General features: G+C 37.2%; 1 protein-coding gene across 2 annotated transcripts in view; it reads left to right on the top strand.

The window, feature by feature from the left end:
- Positions 1–18,444, top strand: part of UBR1 (ubiquitin protein ligase E3 component n-recognin 1) — a 147,003-nt gene that overhangs the window by 20,725 nt on the left and 107,834 nt on the right. For both annotated transcript variants that reach the window (XM_012442285.3, XM_012442286.3), the window contains exons 3-6: positions 1,863–1,941; positions 8,890–9,000; positions 13,152–13,282; positions 15,694–15,832. In XM_012442285.3, coding sequence (XP_012297708.2) covers positions 1,863–1,941; positions 8,890–9,000; positions 13,152–13,282; positions 15,694–15,832 — 460 coding nt within the window. The remainder of the gene's footprint in view (positions 1–1,862; positions 1,942–8,889; positions 9,001–13,151; positions 13,283–15,693; positions 15,833–18,444) is intronic.

Here is an 18,444-nt window from a genome sequence, read left to right as displayed (position 1 = left end):
CAGGCAATTCTCCTGCCTCAGCCTCCTGAGTAGCTGGGATTACAGGCACGTGCCACCGTGCCCAGCTAATTTTTTGTATTTTTAGTAGAGATGGGGTTTCACCATGTTGACCAGGATGGTCTCGATCTCATGACCTCATGATCCACCCGCCTCGGCCTCCCAATATTTATTATTTTTTAAGACAGAGTCTCACTCTGTTGTCCAGGCTGGAGTGCAGTGGCATGATCTCGGCTCACTGGAACCTCCGCCTCCCTGATTCAAGCGATTCTTCTGCCTCAGCCTCCCGAGTAGCTGCGATTACAGGTGCATGCCACCATGCCCGGCTAATTTTTATATATATATCCCAGCTAATGTGTGTGTGTGTGTGTGTGTGTGTGTGTGTGTGTGTGTATACACACACATACATACATACATATATTCCCCCCACCCCCGTAGAGATGGGGTTTTACCAAGTTGGTCAGGCTGGTCTTGAACTCCTGACCTCGTGATCTACCCGTCTCAGCCTCCCAAAGTTCTGGGATTACAGGGGTGAGCCACTGCGCCCAGCCTAGGCTTTTTATTCCTTGTGAGAACAGTGCCTTAAACTTCGTGGCAGCACAGAGAACATTTTTACTCCCTACCTCTGCCTGAAATGTGAGATTTAGTTTTCCACCTTTGTTAGAGCTAGTTTAGGTTAGGAGTGTGAATTTTTAGACTTTATAAATACAGAGAGTTGTTTTTACTTTCTTATAATTCTATGCCTGATAGGTTTATATACAGTTAACAGTTGTTTAGAACATACTATCTTTCTTTATCCTGTTCTTTTCTCAGGAAGAAAAAAGAAAGTTTTTGAATTTTGTGTACCATGTTGCTATATAGTATAGTAAAGTTCATTTATCTTATGTATTTTTAGCTAGAGCTCAGTCACTTTCAACCTAACCATGATAGACATTTGCAGACCTCATGTCTCCAAAAGTTTCATGGAGATATTTTTAATTGTTACATCTATGGGGAGGGTACTGGTATCTGTTGTGTAGAGGCCAAGATTCCTGCTAAACATCCTAATGCACAGGGCAGTCTGGTCCACCCCCAACAAACAGATATCTGGCCCAAAGTGTCAGTAGTATTGAGGTTGAAAATCCTATTCTAAATAGGTCTTAGATCATATATATTTTACAGAATATTATTAGACAACCTATATTTCCTGTTAGCCTTTTAAATTCTTTTTTTTGAGACAGAGTCTTGCACTGTTGTCCAGGCTTTGGTGCAGTGATGTGATCTCGGCTCAGTGCAGTCTCTGCCTCCTATGTTCAAGCAATTCTCCTGCCTCAGCCTACTGAATAGCTGGGACTACAGGCATGTGCCACCACACCCAGCTAATTTTTTTGTATTTTTAGTAGAGATGGAGTTTTACCATGTTGGCCAAGATGGTCTCGATCTCCTGACCTGGTGATCCCCCTGTCTTGGCCTCACATAGTGCTGGGATTACAGGCTTGAGCCACCGCGCCTGGCTGTAAAATATATTTATTAATGTAATAGGATGAGCTGATGATAGTTAATGGAAAAAAATGGATTTTTTTTACAAAATTATTTTTGAATTGTAATCTAACAGTTTGAAACCAGGTCAAGGCTCAAAGTTATGAGAGTGATTTCAGAAAGAAAACAAAACATCCAGAACTACATACTTAAGTGTGGCTAAATGAGGCTAAAATTATTCTAGCAATATGATCTTTGTTCAAAACATTTTCGGAATTCAGTTTTTTGAAGCATTTTTTATTCAGTTGTACACCATACAGAAAACTTGTTCACATTATATTGTAGTCACACCTGAGCATCAGTGAGAATCATCTAAATTTTGGAATCTAATTTCTGATTTTTTTCAGGGATTGTGCAATTGATCCAACATGTGTACTCTGTATGGACTGCTTCCAGAATAGTGTTCATAAAAATCATCGTTACAAGGTATGAAAATATAACCATAAAATCTCTGAATAAGTAGGAATCTGATGGCCATCTCCTCCAAGATCTTGAGTAGTACTTCCATTCCTGTTATAACAGCTCTGAAATGTGAACATAGCCATTTTAAAGAAAAGATTGGAAGAGATAAGGGATGTGTGTTGCTTTACAGAAAAGAAAAAAAGAGTAATTGGTAGGGAGACCCAAGACCAGATATTATTTGAATAAAGGACCAAGAAAAACCTTTAGTGGTAGGATAGTCCAAAACAACTTTTGAGAACAAGAAAACAAACAAAATTTTGAGCCTTTGCTCTACAGTGTGTAATGTGACCCTTCTTTGTGATCTCTAGCTATTCAGTAGTTTGTCTCTTAAAAAATAAAACTTACAGTAAACTTCTGTATTTTCCTTCTCAAAAATACATACATACAAACAAACATACACTTACTGTTAAAGATTGTTTTGAATATAAATTCTTTTTATGTTGTTAAATGAGAAAAATGAACTATAAAAAGAGTGTATTTCTGCAACCATCTCTTTGTTTTTTTTTTTAATTTTTTTTCTTTCATTCTTAACCATCTGTTTTTTTTTTGTTTTTTTTTTTTTTTTTTTGGAGACGGAATTTTACTGTTGTTACCCAGACTGGAGTGCAATGGCGTGATCTCGGCTCACTGCAACCTCTGCCTCCTGGGTTCAAGCAATTCTCCTGCCTCAGCCTCCTGAGTAGCTGGGACTACAGGCGTGTGCCACCATGCCCAGCTAATTTTTGTATTTTTAGTAGAGACGGGGTTTCACCTTGTTGACCAGGATAGTCTCCATCTCTTGATCTCGTGATCCACCTGCCTCGGCCTCCCAAAGTGCTGGGATTATAGGCATGAGCCACCGCACCCGGCCCCATCTGTTTTAATCAGGAAAAAAATGAAGTTTTCAAATGAAGTTTGTGGAATTATAAAAAGCAAAAAGTTTTGTTACACTTCTAAATGGAAAAACAAAATATATAAAATTATGCATTGTTTGTGCTTTTTTTTTTAGAACATATTATATATCTAATATTTAACCATAATTTGTTTTTATAATTTACCTATTATTGGGGTATTTATTTGGGTTTCTTTTTTTTTCTATTTTTTTAGTTTCTTTTCTTTTTTTTTTTGGTGCCATGACTCGGATACAAACAGGTTTCAGTTTTTTTAGATGATAAAGTGTTACAATAAATACCTTTTATGTGTAAATCATCTTTCTATATGTAGGATTATTTCCTTAGGATAGGTTCTCAAAAGTGGAATTACTAAATTAAAAAATATGAATCTTTAAGAGAATAAAAAGATAAGACATAGATTGAGCAAAAAAATCTTTGCCAAATATATATCTTATAAAAGGCCACTACTAAAAATACACAAAGAACTCTTTTTTTTTCCTTCTTTTTTTTTTTTTTAATTGTGCTTTAGGTTCTGGGGTACATGTGCAGACGATAGAGGATTGTTGCATAGGTACATACATGGCGATGTGGTTTGCTGCTTCCATCCCCCTGTCACCGATACCTGGCATGTCTCCCCATGTTATCCCTCCCCAACCTCCCCACCCTCCCACTGTTCCACACCTTCCTCCCCCCGAACAGACCTCAGTGATGCTCCCCTCCCTGTATCCATGTGTTCTCATTGTTCAATACCCGCCTATGAGTAAGAACATTTGGTGTTTGATTTTCTGTTCTTCTATCAGTTTGCTGACAATGATGGTTTCCAGATTCATCCATGTCCCTACAAAGGATACAAACTCATCATTTTTTTACAGCTGCATAGTGTTCCATGGTGTATATGTGCCACATTTTCCATATCCAGTTTATCCTCGATGGGCATTTGAGTTAATTCAAGGTCTTTGCTATTGTAAACAGTGCCACAATGAACATAGACGTGCATGGATCTTTATAATAGAACAATTTATAATCCTTTGGGTATATATCCAGTAATGGGATTGCTGGGTCAAATGGAACTTCTATTTCTAGGTCATTGAGGAATCGCCACACTATCCTCCACAATGGTTGAACTAATTTACCCTCCCACCGACGGTGTAGAAGTGTTCCTATTTCTCCACATCCTTCCCAGCATCTGTTGTCTCCAAATTTTTTAATGATCGCCATTCTAACTGGCATGAGATGATATCTCAATGTCGTTTTGACTTGCATTTCTCTAATGACCAGTGATGATGAGCATTTTTTCATATGTTTGTTGGCCTCATATATGTCTTCTTTTGAAAAGTGTCTGTTCATATCTTTCACCCACTTTTGAATGGGTTTGTTTGTATTTTTCTTGTAAATCTGTTTTAGTTCTTTGTAGATTCTGGATATTAGCCCTTTGTCAGATGGGTAGATTGCAACAATTTTTTCCCATCCTGTTGGTTGCGGGTTTGCCCTAATGATTGTTTGTTTTGCTGTACAGAAGCTCTGGAGTTTGATTAGATCCCATTTATCTATTTTGGCTTTTGTTGCTGATCCTTTTGGTGTTTTAGTCATGAAGTCCTTGCCATGCCTATGTCCTGAATGATTTTGCCTAGGTTTTCTTCTAGGGTTTTTATGGTGTTAGGTCTTATGTTTAAGTCTGTAATCCATCTGGAGTTAATTTTAGTGTAAGGTGTCAGGAAGGGATCCAGTCTCTGCTTTCTGCACATGGCTAGCCAGTTTTCCCAACACCATTTATTAAACAGGGAATCCTTTCCCCATTGCTTGTTTTTGTCATGTTCGTCAAAGATCAGATGGTTGTAGATGTGTAGAATAAAATACCTAGGAATACCACTAACAAAGGATGTAAAGGACCTCTTCAAAGAGAACTACAAGCCACTGCTCAAGGAAATAAGAGAGGACCCAAACAGATGGAAAAATATTCCATGCTCATGGTTAGGAAGAATCAATATCGTGAAAATGGCCATACTGCCCAAAGTAATTTATAGATTCAATGCTATCCTCATCAAGCTACCAATGACCCTCTTCACAGAACTGGAAAAAACCACCTTAAACTTCATATGGACCCAAAAGAGAGCCCACGTAGCTGAGACAATCCTAAGCAAAAAGAAAAAAGCTATAGGCATCACACCACCTGACTTCAAACTATACTACAAGGCTACAGTAATCAAAACAGCATGGTACTGGTTCCAAAACAGAGATATAGACCAATGGAACAGAACAGAGGCCTCAGAGGCAATGCCACACATCTACAAAGAACTCTTAAAACTAAGAATAAGAAAACCACCCATTTAAAAAATAGACAAAGTATCTGAATAGACATTTCATCAAGAATATGTACAAATGGTCAGTAAACGCACTAAAAGAAGCTCAGCATCATTTGTCATTAGGGAATTGCAAATTAAAACAATGAGCCATTACTATACACTTGTTAGAATAGTGAAAATCCAAAGCACTGACAGTACCAAATGCTGGTGAGGATGTGAAACAACAGGAACTCATAACTGGTGGAAATGTAATATGGTATAGCTACTTTGGAAGATAATTCAACAGTTTTTTATAGAAGTAAATATACTTTTATCATATGAACCAACAATAGCACTCCTTGGTATTTGCACAAATGCATTGAAAACTTACGTTCATACCAAAAAACTGCACAAACTTTTTTTTTTTTTTCGAGACAGAGTCTAGCTCTGTTGCCCAGGCTGAGTGCAGTGTTGCAGTCTCGGCTCACTGCAACTGGTGCCTCCTGGGTTCATGCAATTCTTCTGCCTCAGCCTCCCAAGTAGCTGGGATTACAGATGTGTACCACAACACCCAGCTAATTTTTGTATTTTTAGTAGAGATGAGGTTTCACCATGTTAACCAGGCTGGTCTGGAACTCCCGACCTCAAGTGATCCATCCACCTTAGCCTCCCAAAGTGCTGGGATTACAGGCATGAGCCACCGTGCCTGGCCAATGGATGTTTTATAGCAGCTTTCTTAAAAAACTTGGAAGCAACCAAGATGTCCTTCAATAGGTGAATGGAAAAGCTGTGGTACATACATACAATAGAGTATTGTTTAGTGCTATAAAGAATGGAGCTATCAAGTCATGAAAACATATGGTGGAACCTTAAGTACATATTGATAAATGAAAGCAACAGTTCTGATAAAGCTATATACCGTATGATTCCAACTGTATGACATTTTGGAAAAGACAAAGTTGTGGAGGCAATAAAAAAAAATCAGTGGCTGCTAGTGGCTGCGGGATGGTGATGGAAGGGAATGATACCTGGGGGTCAAATCTGGCTCACTTTTTTTGTATGGCCTCAAACAGCTGAGAATAATTTTTATATTTTTAGGTGGTCAGTTTAAAAAAAGTTTCATGATACATTAAAATCATGTGAAATTAACATTTCAGTGCCAATAAATAAAGTTTTATTGCATCAAAGCCATGCTTATTCATGTTCGTATTGTCTGTGGCTGCTTCTGCAATACAACAATTGAACTGAGTAATTTGACAGAGGCTATGTGGCCTGCAAAACCTAAAATACTTATTTTCTGGTCCTTTATAAAGAAAGTTTGCTGATTCTTGCTCAAGTAGACACCTCAAGAAGGGAACTTGTGTGCAGTGTTCCCTGAATCCTGACATGTTCAAAATCAGACCTTTATAGCTTGGCTGGAAATAATATCCTTAGTTTATATTTTCTTCACTTAAAAATACTGCTCTGCTATTGTCTTGTTTTATATATTGTTACTGAGAAGTCTAATGCCAGTCTGATTTTCTCATCATTTTATCTGATCTTTTGCCTGAATGCCCTCATCTTTTGCCTGAATACTTCTATCTTTAAAGTCAAATAATTTTACTAGAATACATTTTGGAGTTGATCAGTCACTCAAGAACTCACGGACCCTTTTAATGTACAGGTGTTCTCTTATTTCCAGAAAGTTTTCTTAGTTTATAGTCTTATTTTTAATTTATTTTTAAATTTAAATTTAATTTGGTTTTTGTTTTGTTTTTTTTTTTAACTGAGACAAGGTCTCACTGTGTTGAGTTTGAGGCTGGCCTCAAACTTCTGGGCTCAAACAGTCCTCCTGGCTTGGCCTCTCAAGGTTTTAGGATTATAGGCATGAGCCACTGTGCCTGATCTGTAGTTTCAAATATTAGCTGTGTTCCATTGTTTTAATTTTCTTCTTTACTGACTCCAGTTATGGTGACTTTCTTATGACTGTCCCCCATTTCAATGACTTTTTCTCTAATCTTACTTTTTACTTCATCTCATTTTTATTCTCTTGTATTGCTGCTTTGCTTCAGTGTTATTCACTAACTTTTCGTTTGAGTCTAGATTTTTGACACTTTATAATGTAAAATTCATTGCTGGTATGATTTTCTCATTTTCTTGTATTTTTCTTCCTGAGTTCAATTAAATCTCACTTATTCCTGCTTTTTTGTCAATTTCTGTTCTTAGTTTTTGTGTTACTTACTACAGGTACATGCCATCACACCTGGCTAATTTTTAAATTTTTTATAGAAATGGGTTCTTGCTGTATTGCTCAGGCTGATACCAAACTCTTGGCCTTTAGTGATCCTTCTACTTCACCCTCCCAAAGCTTTGGGATTACAGGCATGAGCCACTGTGCCTGGCCAGTTTTTCTGTTTCTAATAAAAGGTGTTTTAATCTGATTCAAGTCATATCACCAATTGCTTGTTTGACTCCATGTAATTGAGTTTGGAGCATTGTGTTACAGTTTTCTTTAGCTTTGTGATTGGGTTTTGGCTCTTATTTGCATTTTTGTCCCTCTCCCTTTTTATTTTTACATGTTTGTGTGAATATGGGCTGCTTTTTCCTGTTCTTTCTCATTTCATGGTCAAGGGTCACAAATGCTCTCTTCTGCCATTTCTTCCATTTTCTGTGTAATTTCTTTTTTTGTTGTTGTTGATGATATTGGTAGTGGTGATGTGAAGGGAGGGTTTGGCATGTTTTGTTTCTCTCTCATTTCTATAGAATTTTCCCTTATATTCTTTTTGCCTTCATTGCCACATCTTTAGGGGTTTCTACTTTTTAAAAATGTATTTGATTTTCTTCCAAAAGTAATGCTTCTCTGAGGTTGCCACCTCTGGTCCTGCTCACTTTCCTTGTGTATCAAGTCCCAACCTTTGTTCAGGTTTTGACCCTTAGCATTGGGCTTTCTCTTTTGGGGGGTGATTTTTTCTGTATTTCAGTGTTTCATCTAAGTCCTCTGTACCTCTATCCCTTTTCATGGAGTCTTGTAAGCTCCCCTCTCTTGCTGTCTGCACCCACAGGCTTGAAGGGCTAGGCAATGGGAACTCTTGGAGCATGTCATATCAATGTCGTAGTATTTATTTTTTGTCTCCTATTAAATGCTGAAAGTATGGATCATGTGTGGTTTTAGTGCTCTCTTTATTCTTTTTATGTTTTGGAGGAAGTTTTGGGGAAGATTCAAAATCAGATTGTTGCCATCATCCTCTACCTGAGATAGTATATTTTAGATAATTTTTTTTCAGCAACACTGAAAGAATAAAGTTTATAAATAAATTTTAGTTGCTATGGGACATCAGTGTAAATGAAAATACTTTATACATTTCTTAAATATTGTGTTAAGTATCATCATGTTTTTTTTAAGTTTAATTTAAAAAATCTTACTCAAAAATTCTAGGTGTTGTATAAATTATTTTTGTACACTTTACAATCTATTCTTCTCCATTAGTCAAAATTTAAACAACCAATATTTAAAAATTAGAGTTATGTTTCTAAAGTTTATCAGTGTTGGCAGTTCATTTTCATTTTGTGAAGTATTCAGGATTTGGAGGCTTTTGGTTTGTTGGTTTGTTTTTTGGGTAACTTGATCAAAAATGGTTTTTGTTATATCCAGTTAATATTATAGTGAACACCATTAAGGTTGAAGTATTGGTGAGCATTTATTATTTGAGTCATCTTTATCATTCTTCATGCTTGGTTATATATTTGAACTCAAGACAAACTCATTTTTCCTTTATCAGATGCATACTTCTACTGGAGGAGGGTTCTGTGACTGTGGAGACATAGAAGCCTGGAAAACTGGCCCTTTTTGTGTGAATCATGAACCTGGAAGAGCAGGTACTATAAAAGAGGTAAGAATGTTATTTTGTTAAAAATAGTTACGTATTTTAAGTTTGCTGAGGTTAGATAAGAGTAAATGTATATGTATATGGATTCCGGTTAGAATCCTGATATTTTTATTCTCATATTTAGGTATAAGGAGGTTTTTCTCCCACTCCAGAGAAGTTAAGGATTGATAATATCTCTAAAGAGAGAATGAATTTACGATGAAACGATGAATTCAGAATATGTCTGTTATGCAATCAACTTGATACATAAGAGTACAATGACCGGGTGCTGTGGCTCATGCCTACAATCCCAGTACTTTAGGAGGCTGAAGCGAGTGGTTCACCTGAGGTCAGGAATTCAAGACCAGCCTGGCCAACATGGCAAAACACTGTCTCCACTAAAAATACAAAACTTAGCCAGATGTGGTGGCATACACTTGTAATCCCAGCTGCTCATGGGGCTGAGGCACGAGAATCAATTGAATCTAGGAGGTGGAGGTTGCAGTGAGCCAAGATCATGCCACTGCACTCCCTCCTGGGCAACAGAATGAGACTCTATCTCAAAAATAAAAATAAAAATAATATACAACATATAAGCCTAAATGAACAAAGGAAAGTAATTATTAATAGAAAAGAGCAGCATATAGTGAATTAGAAAAGAGTTGAGCTGATATATAAATTCAGTAATTGCTTTTCTTAAAGAAAATGTCAATTAAATAGTTACATTCCAATCAAGGAAATAAAAAAGTTTGAGCAAGCCCAGATATAGACAATTAGAAATGAGAATAGGGAAATAACCATAGAATCACAAATAAAGAAGGAATCACAATTATTGTAAAATACTCTTTTAATGACTTTGTGTAATTACACTCGAAAATGGATTATCTTTTCAGATAGTATAGAGTGCAACATTTTTATTCAAAAGCAGAAAGAAAACTTGGTCAGTTTCCCTGAAGAAGTTAAGAAAGTTGTCACAAGAAAGTACTTGCCCCAGAATGCCATGTTGGAATAGTTTTACAGATGAATTATTTCACAGCTTCAAGGAATAAATAGTTTTTGTGCTTTTTAAACTGTTGTGGATATCCCTAAAGCAGCGACACCTCTAGGGCACAGATGTTGATCTTTTACGTACCATTCTGCTCTTAAAGCAATGACACTTGTTGTCAGGATACCTGGTTCCAGGTCTGGGTCAGGGAATGTATAAGGCAAGTTCATGCAAAAGAATGTAGGACCCAACTTGAAAAGGTTCTCATTGACCTTACTTGGATAATTGAAGCATCAAAAGAAAAAACAATAAATAACCAATATAATTGAATCACATTGAATATACAAAAATCCATGAGTTCCTAATGAAACCTAAATGAGAGCTAGATGAAATAAAACCTGTTTGTCACAATGTCAAGTAGCTATACTGTCAATTTCTTACTATAAAAATTGGTTAAGGTAATGAAGTAAGCATTTATCCTGCCTTTTCAATAAGAATTGTATTTCATAGTAACAGGTATCTCTAGTTCATTAAGAAAAGCTTTTCTTTCTAGAAAAATATGCTAGCTGTAGAACTAGAAAAGTCAACATTTTGTCAGCCATAAAGAAATATTTGATTCAGACAAGGATGCTAAAATCCTTAAGACTTAGGTTGGTGGGGAACAATATTTATATACTTCTAAATTATTATTTGCTAGTCATAAGGGAAAAAAACAAAACTTTACAATGGAGTTATCGTACTGTCATAACCTGAAATCAGTCATTAATATTAGCATCATCATTAATAATGAAGTGATATGGCATAATAAGCTTTTTTTCATTCTTGTTTTCTTTAGAGACAGAGTCGCACAGGCTGGAGTGCAGTGGCATGATCTCAGCTCATTGTAACCTCTACCTCCTGGGTTCAAGTGATTCTCATGTCTTGGCTCTTCGAGTAGCTGGGATTACAGGTGTGCACCACCACTCCTGGCTAATTTTGTATTTTTCGTAGAGATGGGGTTTCACCATATTGGCCAGACTGAACTTGAACTCCTGGATTCTAGTGATTTGTCTGCCTTGGCCTCCCAAAGTGCTGGGATTACAGGCATGAGCCACTGGGCCCAGCTGGCATAAAAGCTTTTCATAGGATATAAAATGAAGTACATAGTTTTACCATTTGAAAACTGATCAGTATAATACACCATATAAATAGAATAAAACCACATTATCATCTCAGTAGATGTAGCAAAAACCTTTTACAAAATACAGTACCCTTTCATAAAATATGTTTCAACAAACTAAGAGTAGAAGGGAACTTCATTAACTTGATAAAGAACGTGTATGAAAAACTCACAGTTGATATCATAGTTAATGCTGAAACAGTGGATGCTTTTCCCCTGAAGTTAGAACCAAGACAAGGATATCTGCTTTTGCTGTATCTGTTCCATATTGTATTGGAGGTTCTACCAAGGAATTTAGATACAAAAATTAGTAAAAGGCATCCACGTTGGAAAGGGAGAAGTAAAACTAGCTGTTTGCAGAGGACGTGATTTTGTAGGCACTAGTTTATTTTATCAGTTACAACCATAAAATATACACATCTAGTGACTCACACCTATAATCCCAGCACTTTGGGAGACCCAGCTAGGAGGCTTATTTGAGGCCAGGAGTTAGAGACCAACCTGGGCAACATAGTGATTTTGTATAAGAAAATCCTAAGGAATCCATAAAGAGTTGTTTTTTATTCTATTTATATGGTGTATTGCATTGATTGATTTTTAGATGTGAAAACTATGTACTTTATTTTATATAGTATGAAAAACTTACTATGCTGGCTGGGTGCCATGGCTCACACCTGTAATCCCAGCACTTTGGGGGGCTGCAGTGGGTGGATCACTTGAGGCCAGGAGACCCCATCTCTACAAAAAATTAAAAAATTAGCCAGATGTGGTAGCACATGCCTGTAGCCCTAGCTACTCATGAGGCTGAAGTGGGAGGGAAATAAAAGTAATTTTTGTTACATTATCTTGTATCTCATATCCTGCAATCTTGCTGACCTTTTTTCATTATTTTTTACATCCTGGCCAATACTTGCTGTTACTTGCATTTTTTATTATAGCCACCTAGGTAGTTGTAAAGTGGTATCTCATTGTGATTTGGATTTGTATTCCCTAATGCCTTATGATATGGTGCATTCAAATGCATTTTATAACTGATTGGCTTCAACAAGCTTTTTATTGATGTTCTGTAATGAAAAGAACATTTTTTTTTTTTTTGTGGGAGTCAAAGACCCAGATTTTAGTCATGTTTCTGCTATTTATAAGCTTTGTGATCTTAGGTGTGTTCCGTATCTTGTCCTTGTGGTTAAGCACATGACATTAAATTTATCATCATAACCATTTTTAAGAATATAGTTTAGTAGTGTAGATATTGAGTTCAGTAGTGTTAAGTATATTCACATTGTTGTGTAACAGATCTTAAGAGATTTTTCCATCTTGTGACACTGAAACTCTATACCAAGTCAACAAACTTCTGCTTACCCCCAGCGCTTGGCAACCACCTATCTATCTTCTGCTTCTATGATTATGACTACTTTAGATGCTTCATATGAGCAGAATCATACAGTATTTGTCCCTCTGTGACTGGCTGGGTTCCATTTCTTTTCAATGTCATTAATACCTGTTCTGTCTTAGAGAGTAGCCATAAGGATCTATGGGAACAAGTTATGAGAAAAGTCTTTGTAAGCTATAAAGGATAAACAATTATTATGCGATATCATCATAATTAGCTACTCAGAAAGGCAAGGAGGAATGTTCATAAGAGAGTATATCACTAATGGGGAGACTCCATGGTTCTGCCTCCTTTCTGTCATCAGTAACACCAGCTTGTCCACAGGGGTTAAGCTAAACTGATCTAAATACATAGCAACCCTCTTGAGCTCAACTTGAATTCGTTCCTGGAAAATGTAATGAATTCAGCAAAGTGATTATTTTAACTTAACATTACGTTCTTTTTTATTTTTCTTTCTTTTTTTTTTATTTTTATTGCATTTTAGGTTTGGGGGTACATGTGAAGAACATGTAAGATTATTGCATAGGAACACACATGGCAGTGTGGTTTGCTGCCTTCCTCCCCATCACCTAACATTATGTTCTTTATCCATTTATTTGTATATAATCTTGACTAGTATGTTTTTCTGTGCTTTTTAATAGAATTCACGCTGTCCATTGAATGAAGAGGTAATTGAACAAGCCAGGAAAATATTTCCTTCAGTGATAAAATACATCGTAGAAATGACTATATGGGAAGAGGAAAAAGAACTGCCTCCTGAACTCCAGATAAGGTGGGGAAAATTGTCAAAGGGAGCAAGTTTTACTGATGGTTATTTATATTGCAAAATGTGTGTTTGATAATTGTTTTTGTTATTTACTGCCTAATTCATTATCATTGTGAAAAATTCATAGTGTCTTATCTCTTGGGAGTATTTCAGAATATTGGTTTGTATGAGATATTTTGCTAGGCACCATCCAGAAGTTAAGCCAAAAGAACAGTCTTATCAGGCAGGTGCTTTGAATTTTTTTTTTTTTTTTTTTTTTTTGAGACGGAGTTTCGCTCGTTATCCAGGCTGGAGTGCAATGGCGCGATCTCGGCTCACCGCAACCTCTGCCTCCTGGGTTCAGGCAATTCTCCTGCCTCAGCCTCCTGAGTAGCTGGGATTACAAGCACGCGCCACCATGCCCAGCTAATTTTTTTTTTGTATTAGTAGAGACGGGGTTTCACCATGTTGACCAGGATGGTCTCGATCTCTTGACCTCGTGATCCACCCGCCTCGGCCTCCCAAAGTGCTGGGATTACAGGCTTGAGCCACCGTGCCCGGCCTGAATTTTTAGGAAAAAAAAAAAATCAACATTTTGGGGGGCTTGTTCTACATGATTTATAAGGACATAGCAGCCTCTCATCCCAGTAGGTAAGTAAATTGCTCAGTTTGATTCTGGCCTGGACCAATGTCCAGTTTGAGGTTTGTGTGAACAAAGATAGGGAGACTTTGGAACAGTGTGTCTCCCTTTAGCCCAGGTTTTTAGCTCTTTTCCTAATCAAGAAAAGTTTGATGGGAATGATAAAAAGGCCCTTTATCCTGTGCTTTGGTATCTAAGATTATTGCAATTGTAGGGATGTAACTTTTTTTTTTAAGCTAAAACTCAGCGATTTCTAGTAGCCATAAGTCATTTTGTGACAGTAATATTTGCTCTTACCTTACAAATGTAAAAAAGAATTCTGGACCTGATATGAAGGTACACTTTGAGCCGTGTGGAAATTTTTCTACCTCTGTAATATTAGGATTTTCACAAAATTGCAGCACAAATCTAAATAGTCATTCTTTGAGTTTATTGGCTATTTTCATTTGTTTTGTTTTTAAAGGGAGAAACAAGTAAGAATTCTAATTAATACAGACATTAAATGTACTATTTTGCCTCTTATTAGGCCAAAAATCACTTGTGGAAGTAAGTGTCATGACAAATTGTATCCACAAATATTTTAATTTCCAGCAGGTGTTAATGTCAGTTAAATCTTTGAAGACACTTTAGGTTGGTAAACATAATATGAGCCATCTGCTTGTTAAAAAAGGAGGATTGCTTCAGTGTCATTGTGCAAGAGTTAAGGGTAGTATTAAAAATGTACAATTAGGCCGAGGCAGGCAGATCACCTGAGGTCAGGAGTTCAAGACCAAACATGGCGAAACACTGTCTCTACTAAAACTACAAAAATTAGCTGGGCATGGTGGTGTGCACCTGTAATGCCAGCTACTCAGGAGGCTGAGGCAGGAGAATCACTTAAACCTGGGAGATAGAGGTTGCAGTGAGCTGAGATCGTGCCATTGTACTCCAGCCTGGGCAACAGAGCAAGACTCCATATCAAAAAATACCAAAAAAACCCCAAAAACGGGCCGGGCACGGTGGCTCACGCCTATAATCCCAGCACTTTGGGAGGCCGAGGCGGGTGGATCACGAGGTCAAGAGATCGAGACCATCCTAGTCAACATGGTGAAACCCCGTCTCTACTAAAAATACAAAAATTAGCTGGGCATGGTGGTGCAAGCCTGTAGTCCCAGCTACTCAGGAGGCAGAGGCAGGAGAATTGCTTGAACCAAGGAGACGGAGGTTGCGGTGAGCCGAGATCGCGCCATTGCACTCCAACCTGGGTAACAAGAGTGAAACTCCGTCTCAAAAAAAAAAACAAAACAAAAAAAACCAAAAACATGCAGTCACTAAACTGAGGCTTTTGAAAGTAATATGAAAAATTGGGAGAAAAACACGAAAAAGGAAATACTTTTATCAGAGTTTTAAAAAGTCATGACACTATACCACTTAAATTCTGGGCTGGGTGTGGTGGCTCATGCCTATAATCTTGGCACTTTGGAAGCATGCAGATTGCTTGAGCTCAGGAGTTCGCAGCCAGCCTGGACAACATGGCAAAACCTATTTATACAAAAAATACAAAAATTAGCTGGGCATGGTTACATGCGCCTTCAGTCTCAGCTACTTAGGAAGCTGAGGTGGGAGGGTTGTTTGAGCCTGGGAGGCAGTGGTTCCAGTGAATTGAGGTTGTGTCACTGCACTCCAGCCTGGGTGACAGAGTGAGATCCTGTCTCAAAAAAAAAAAAAAATTAAATTCTTTATTAGTTTTATGGTGTTATTTACTTTTCCTTTGTTTATTTGCTATTGTATCTATATATTAATATATTTTTTCTAACAGGAAGAAAAATGAAAGATACTATTGTGTCCTTTTCAATGATGAACATCATTCATATGACCACGTCATATATAGCCTACAAAGAGCTCTTGACTGTGAGCTTGCAGAGGCCCAGTTGCACACCACTGCCATAGACAGAGAGGTTTGTAGTCTCCTTTTGAATTACGTTTCTGTTTTCTCTCAGCTTCCTGGCAGCCAGGTGTTGACTGAGTCCTTGCTCAGTATTGTGCTAGGTACAACCATCCTCTCCATTTATTCCTTATATCCTAGGTAAATTGGTTGGAACTTCAATTTTGTGGGTGTGTATCATAGTTTTAGATAATTATTTATAACTTTCATCTTTTATTTTAAATAAATAGAAAGTTACTGAATTTATTTGGGAAAGCATGGGTAAGAATGTCAGCTCAACTTTAGTCTGGTCGTATAATTATTTATTGAATGAATGAATAAGTGCATGAATTATGGAAAGTTGATCATTTCGGAAGTCTTGACATGATTTATTTAAATTATTTTTAGAATAGTATTCTATGGCTTAGTTTATTTAACATCCATCCAGAGCAGAATGGGTTCTTCAGGTAATATAAGTATATAAAAGGAATATTAACCTCATCCTTGCCCTTGGGTGCTATATAATCTAGTGTAAGAAATAGCATGACATTAGTAATTTAATTTTTTCATTTTTAATATACTTTTTAAAAACATGGTTTAATATAGAATTAGAATAGGTGATTAACTTTTTCTGTGTTTCTTATGTATAGCTTATGTGATTGCAAATCATTAATGAAAGGGAAAATAAAGTGAAAAAAACAAAAGGATATGAATAGCTAGTAATAGCTAACATTTGTGAAGTATTTACATATGTCAGACATGGTATACTTTATATGTAATATCTCATTTAATCCCCATAGCCATAAGTCAACCCTTTGAGATCGATAATATTATTATCTCTATTTCAAAAACCTGTGTTAAGTACCTGGAGAATTATGAGGATCAGTATCTTGGCACACCAGTAACCCGTTCTGAGTACATAAGAATTCTGGTTAGAATGGCACTCTTCAAAGTTTAATTTTCACATGAATAGATCTTATTAAAAATGCAGCTGGACACAGTGGCTCACATCTGTATTCCTAGCACTTTGGGAGGCTGAGGTGGGTGAATCATGAGGTCAGGAGATTGAGACCATCCTGGCTAACATGGTGAAACCCTGTCTCTACTAAAAAAATTACAAAAAATTACTCCAGTGTGGTGGCATGCACCTGTAGTCCCAGCTACTCGGGAGGCTAAGGAGGCAGGAGAATTGCATGAACCTGGGAGGCGGAAGTTGCAGTGAGCCAAAATCGTGCCACTGCACTCCAGCCTGGGCAGCAGAGCGAGACTCCCATTTCAAAAAAAAAAAAAATCCAGGTGTGGTGGTTCACGCTTGTAATCCCAGCACTTTGAGAGGCTGAGGTGGACGGATCACAAGGTCAGGAGTTCGAGACCAGCCTGGCCAATATGATGAAACCTCATGTCTACTCAGAATACAAAAAAATTAGCCAGGCGTGGTGGTGGGCACCTGTAGTCCCAGCTCTTCTTAGGAGGCTGAGGCAGGAGAATCGCTTGAACTCAGGAGGCAGATGTTGCAGTGAGCCGAGATTATGCCACTGCACTCCAGCCTGGGCAACAGAGGGAGATTCTGTCTCAAAAAAAAAAAAAAATGTAGATTATAGGGGCCAGGTGCTGTGGCTCATGCCTGTACTTCCAGCACTTTGGAAGGCTGAGGTAGGAGGATTGCTTGAGTTTGAGCCAGGAGTTTGAGACCAGCCTGGGCAACATAGCGAGACTCTGTCTCTACAAAAAAAACTAAAGCAAAGCAAAATGTAAATTCTGATTTGCTACGGGGTATGCAGTTCAGTTCTTCATTTCTAACAAGTTCCCAGGTGATTTTGATACTCCCAGTGCAAGGACCACATTTTGGTCAGCCTATGTTTTCTCCAACATTTTTCTTCTATATAAATAAGTCTCTGTTCAAAGGCTAAAATAACCAGTTATTTACTGATATGATCATCATATAAATGTGAGCTGTGTTTTCTCCTAAGTTTTGGATGACCTTATAAGTTAGATATAGTCAAGTGGAGGTGTTAAATCTGTGTTAATCATTACTGGTCTCAGATTGACTGTTTTCAGTTTCCTTATAATTTAACACAACTCAAGTATTTTAATAAGTGTGTTCTCTGTGGTTGATAGATTTCTGAAATTAGATTTATTGTAAGGAAGTGAAGAGCATGAGTATGAGTGAGTTTTAAGAGGAATGGTTGAAAGCTATATTTATCTACAGTTAAGAAGATTTAGAAAAAGAAAGATAGGTAAGGCAGTCCTTAAAGATCACAAGAAAGTTGAAGATTTAGCAGGCAAAAGAAAAGGAAGAGAATAAGCATTCCAATATACCAATAGCAGGCAAGCAAAGAGCCAAAGCATGAATGAACTCCTATTCACAATTACTCCAAAGAGAATAAAATACCTAGGAATACAGCTAACAAGGGAAGTGAAGGACCTCTTCAAGGTAGACTATAAACCACTGCTCAAGAGGACACAAAAAATGGGAAAACATTCCATGTTCGTGGATGGGAAGAATCAACATTGTGAAAACGACCATACTGCCTACAGTAATTTATAGATTCAGTGTTATTCCCATTAAACTACCATTAATGTTCTTCACAGAATTAGAAAAAATGATTTAAAAATTCGTATGGAACCAGAAAAGAGCCCCAACAG

Source organism: Aotus nancymaae, unplaced genomic scaffold (genome assembly GCF_030222135.1).
Source record: "Aotus nancymaae isolate 86718 unplaced genomic scaffold, 86718_ANA_hifiasm-v0.15.2.pri h1tg000062l, whole genome shotgun sequence".
NCBI lineage: Eukaryota > Metazoa > Chordata > Mammalia > Primates > Aotidae > Aotus > Aotus nancymaae.
This window is presented reverse-complemented; position numbering and strand designations above follow the sequence as displayed.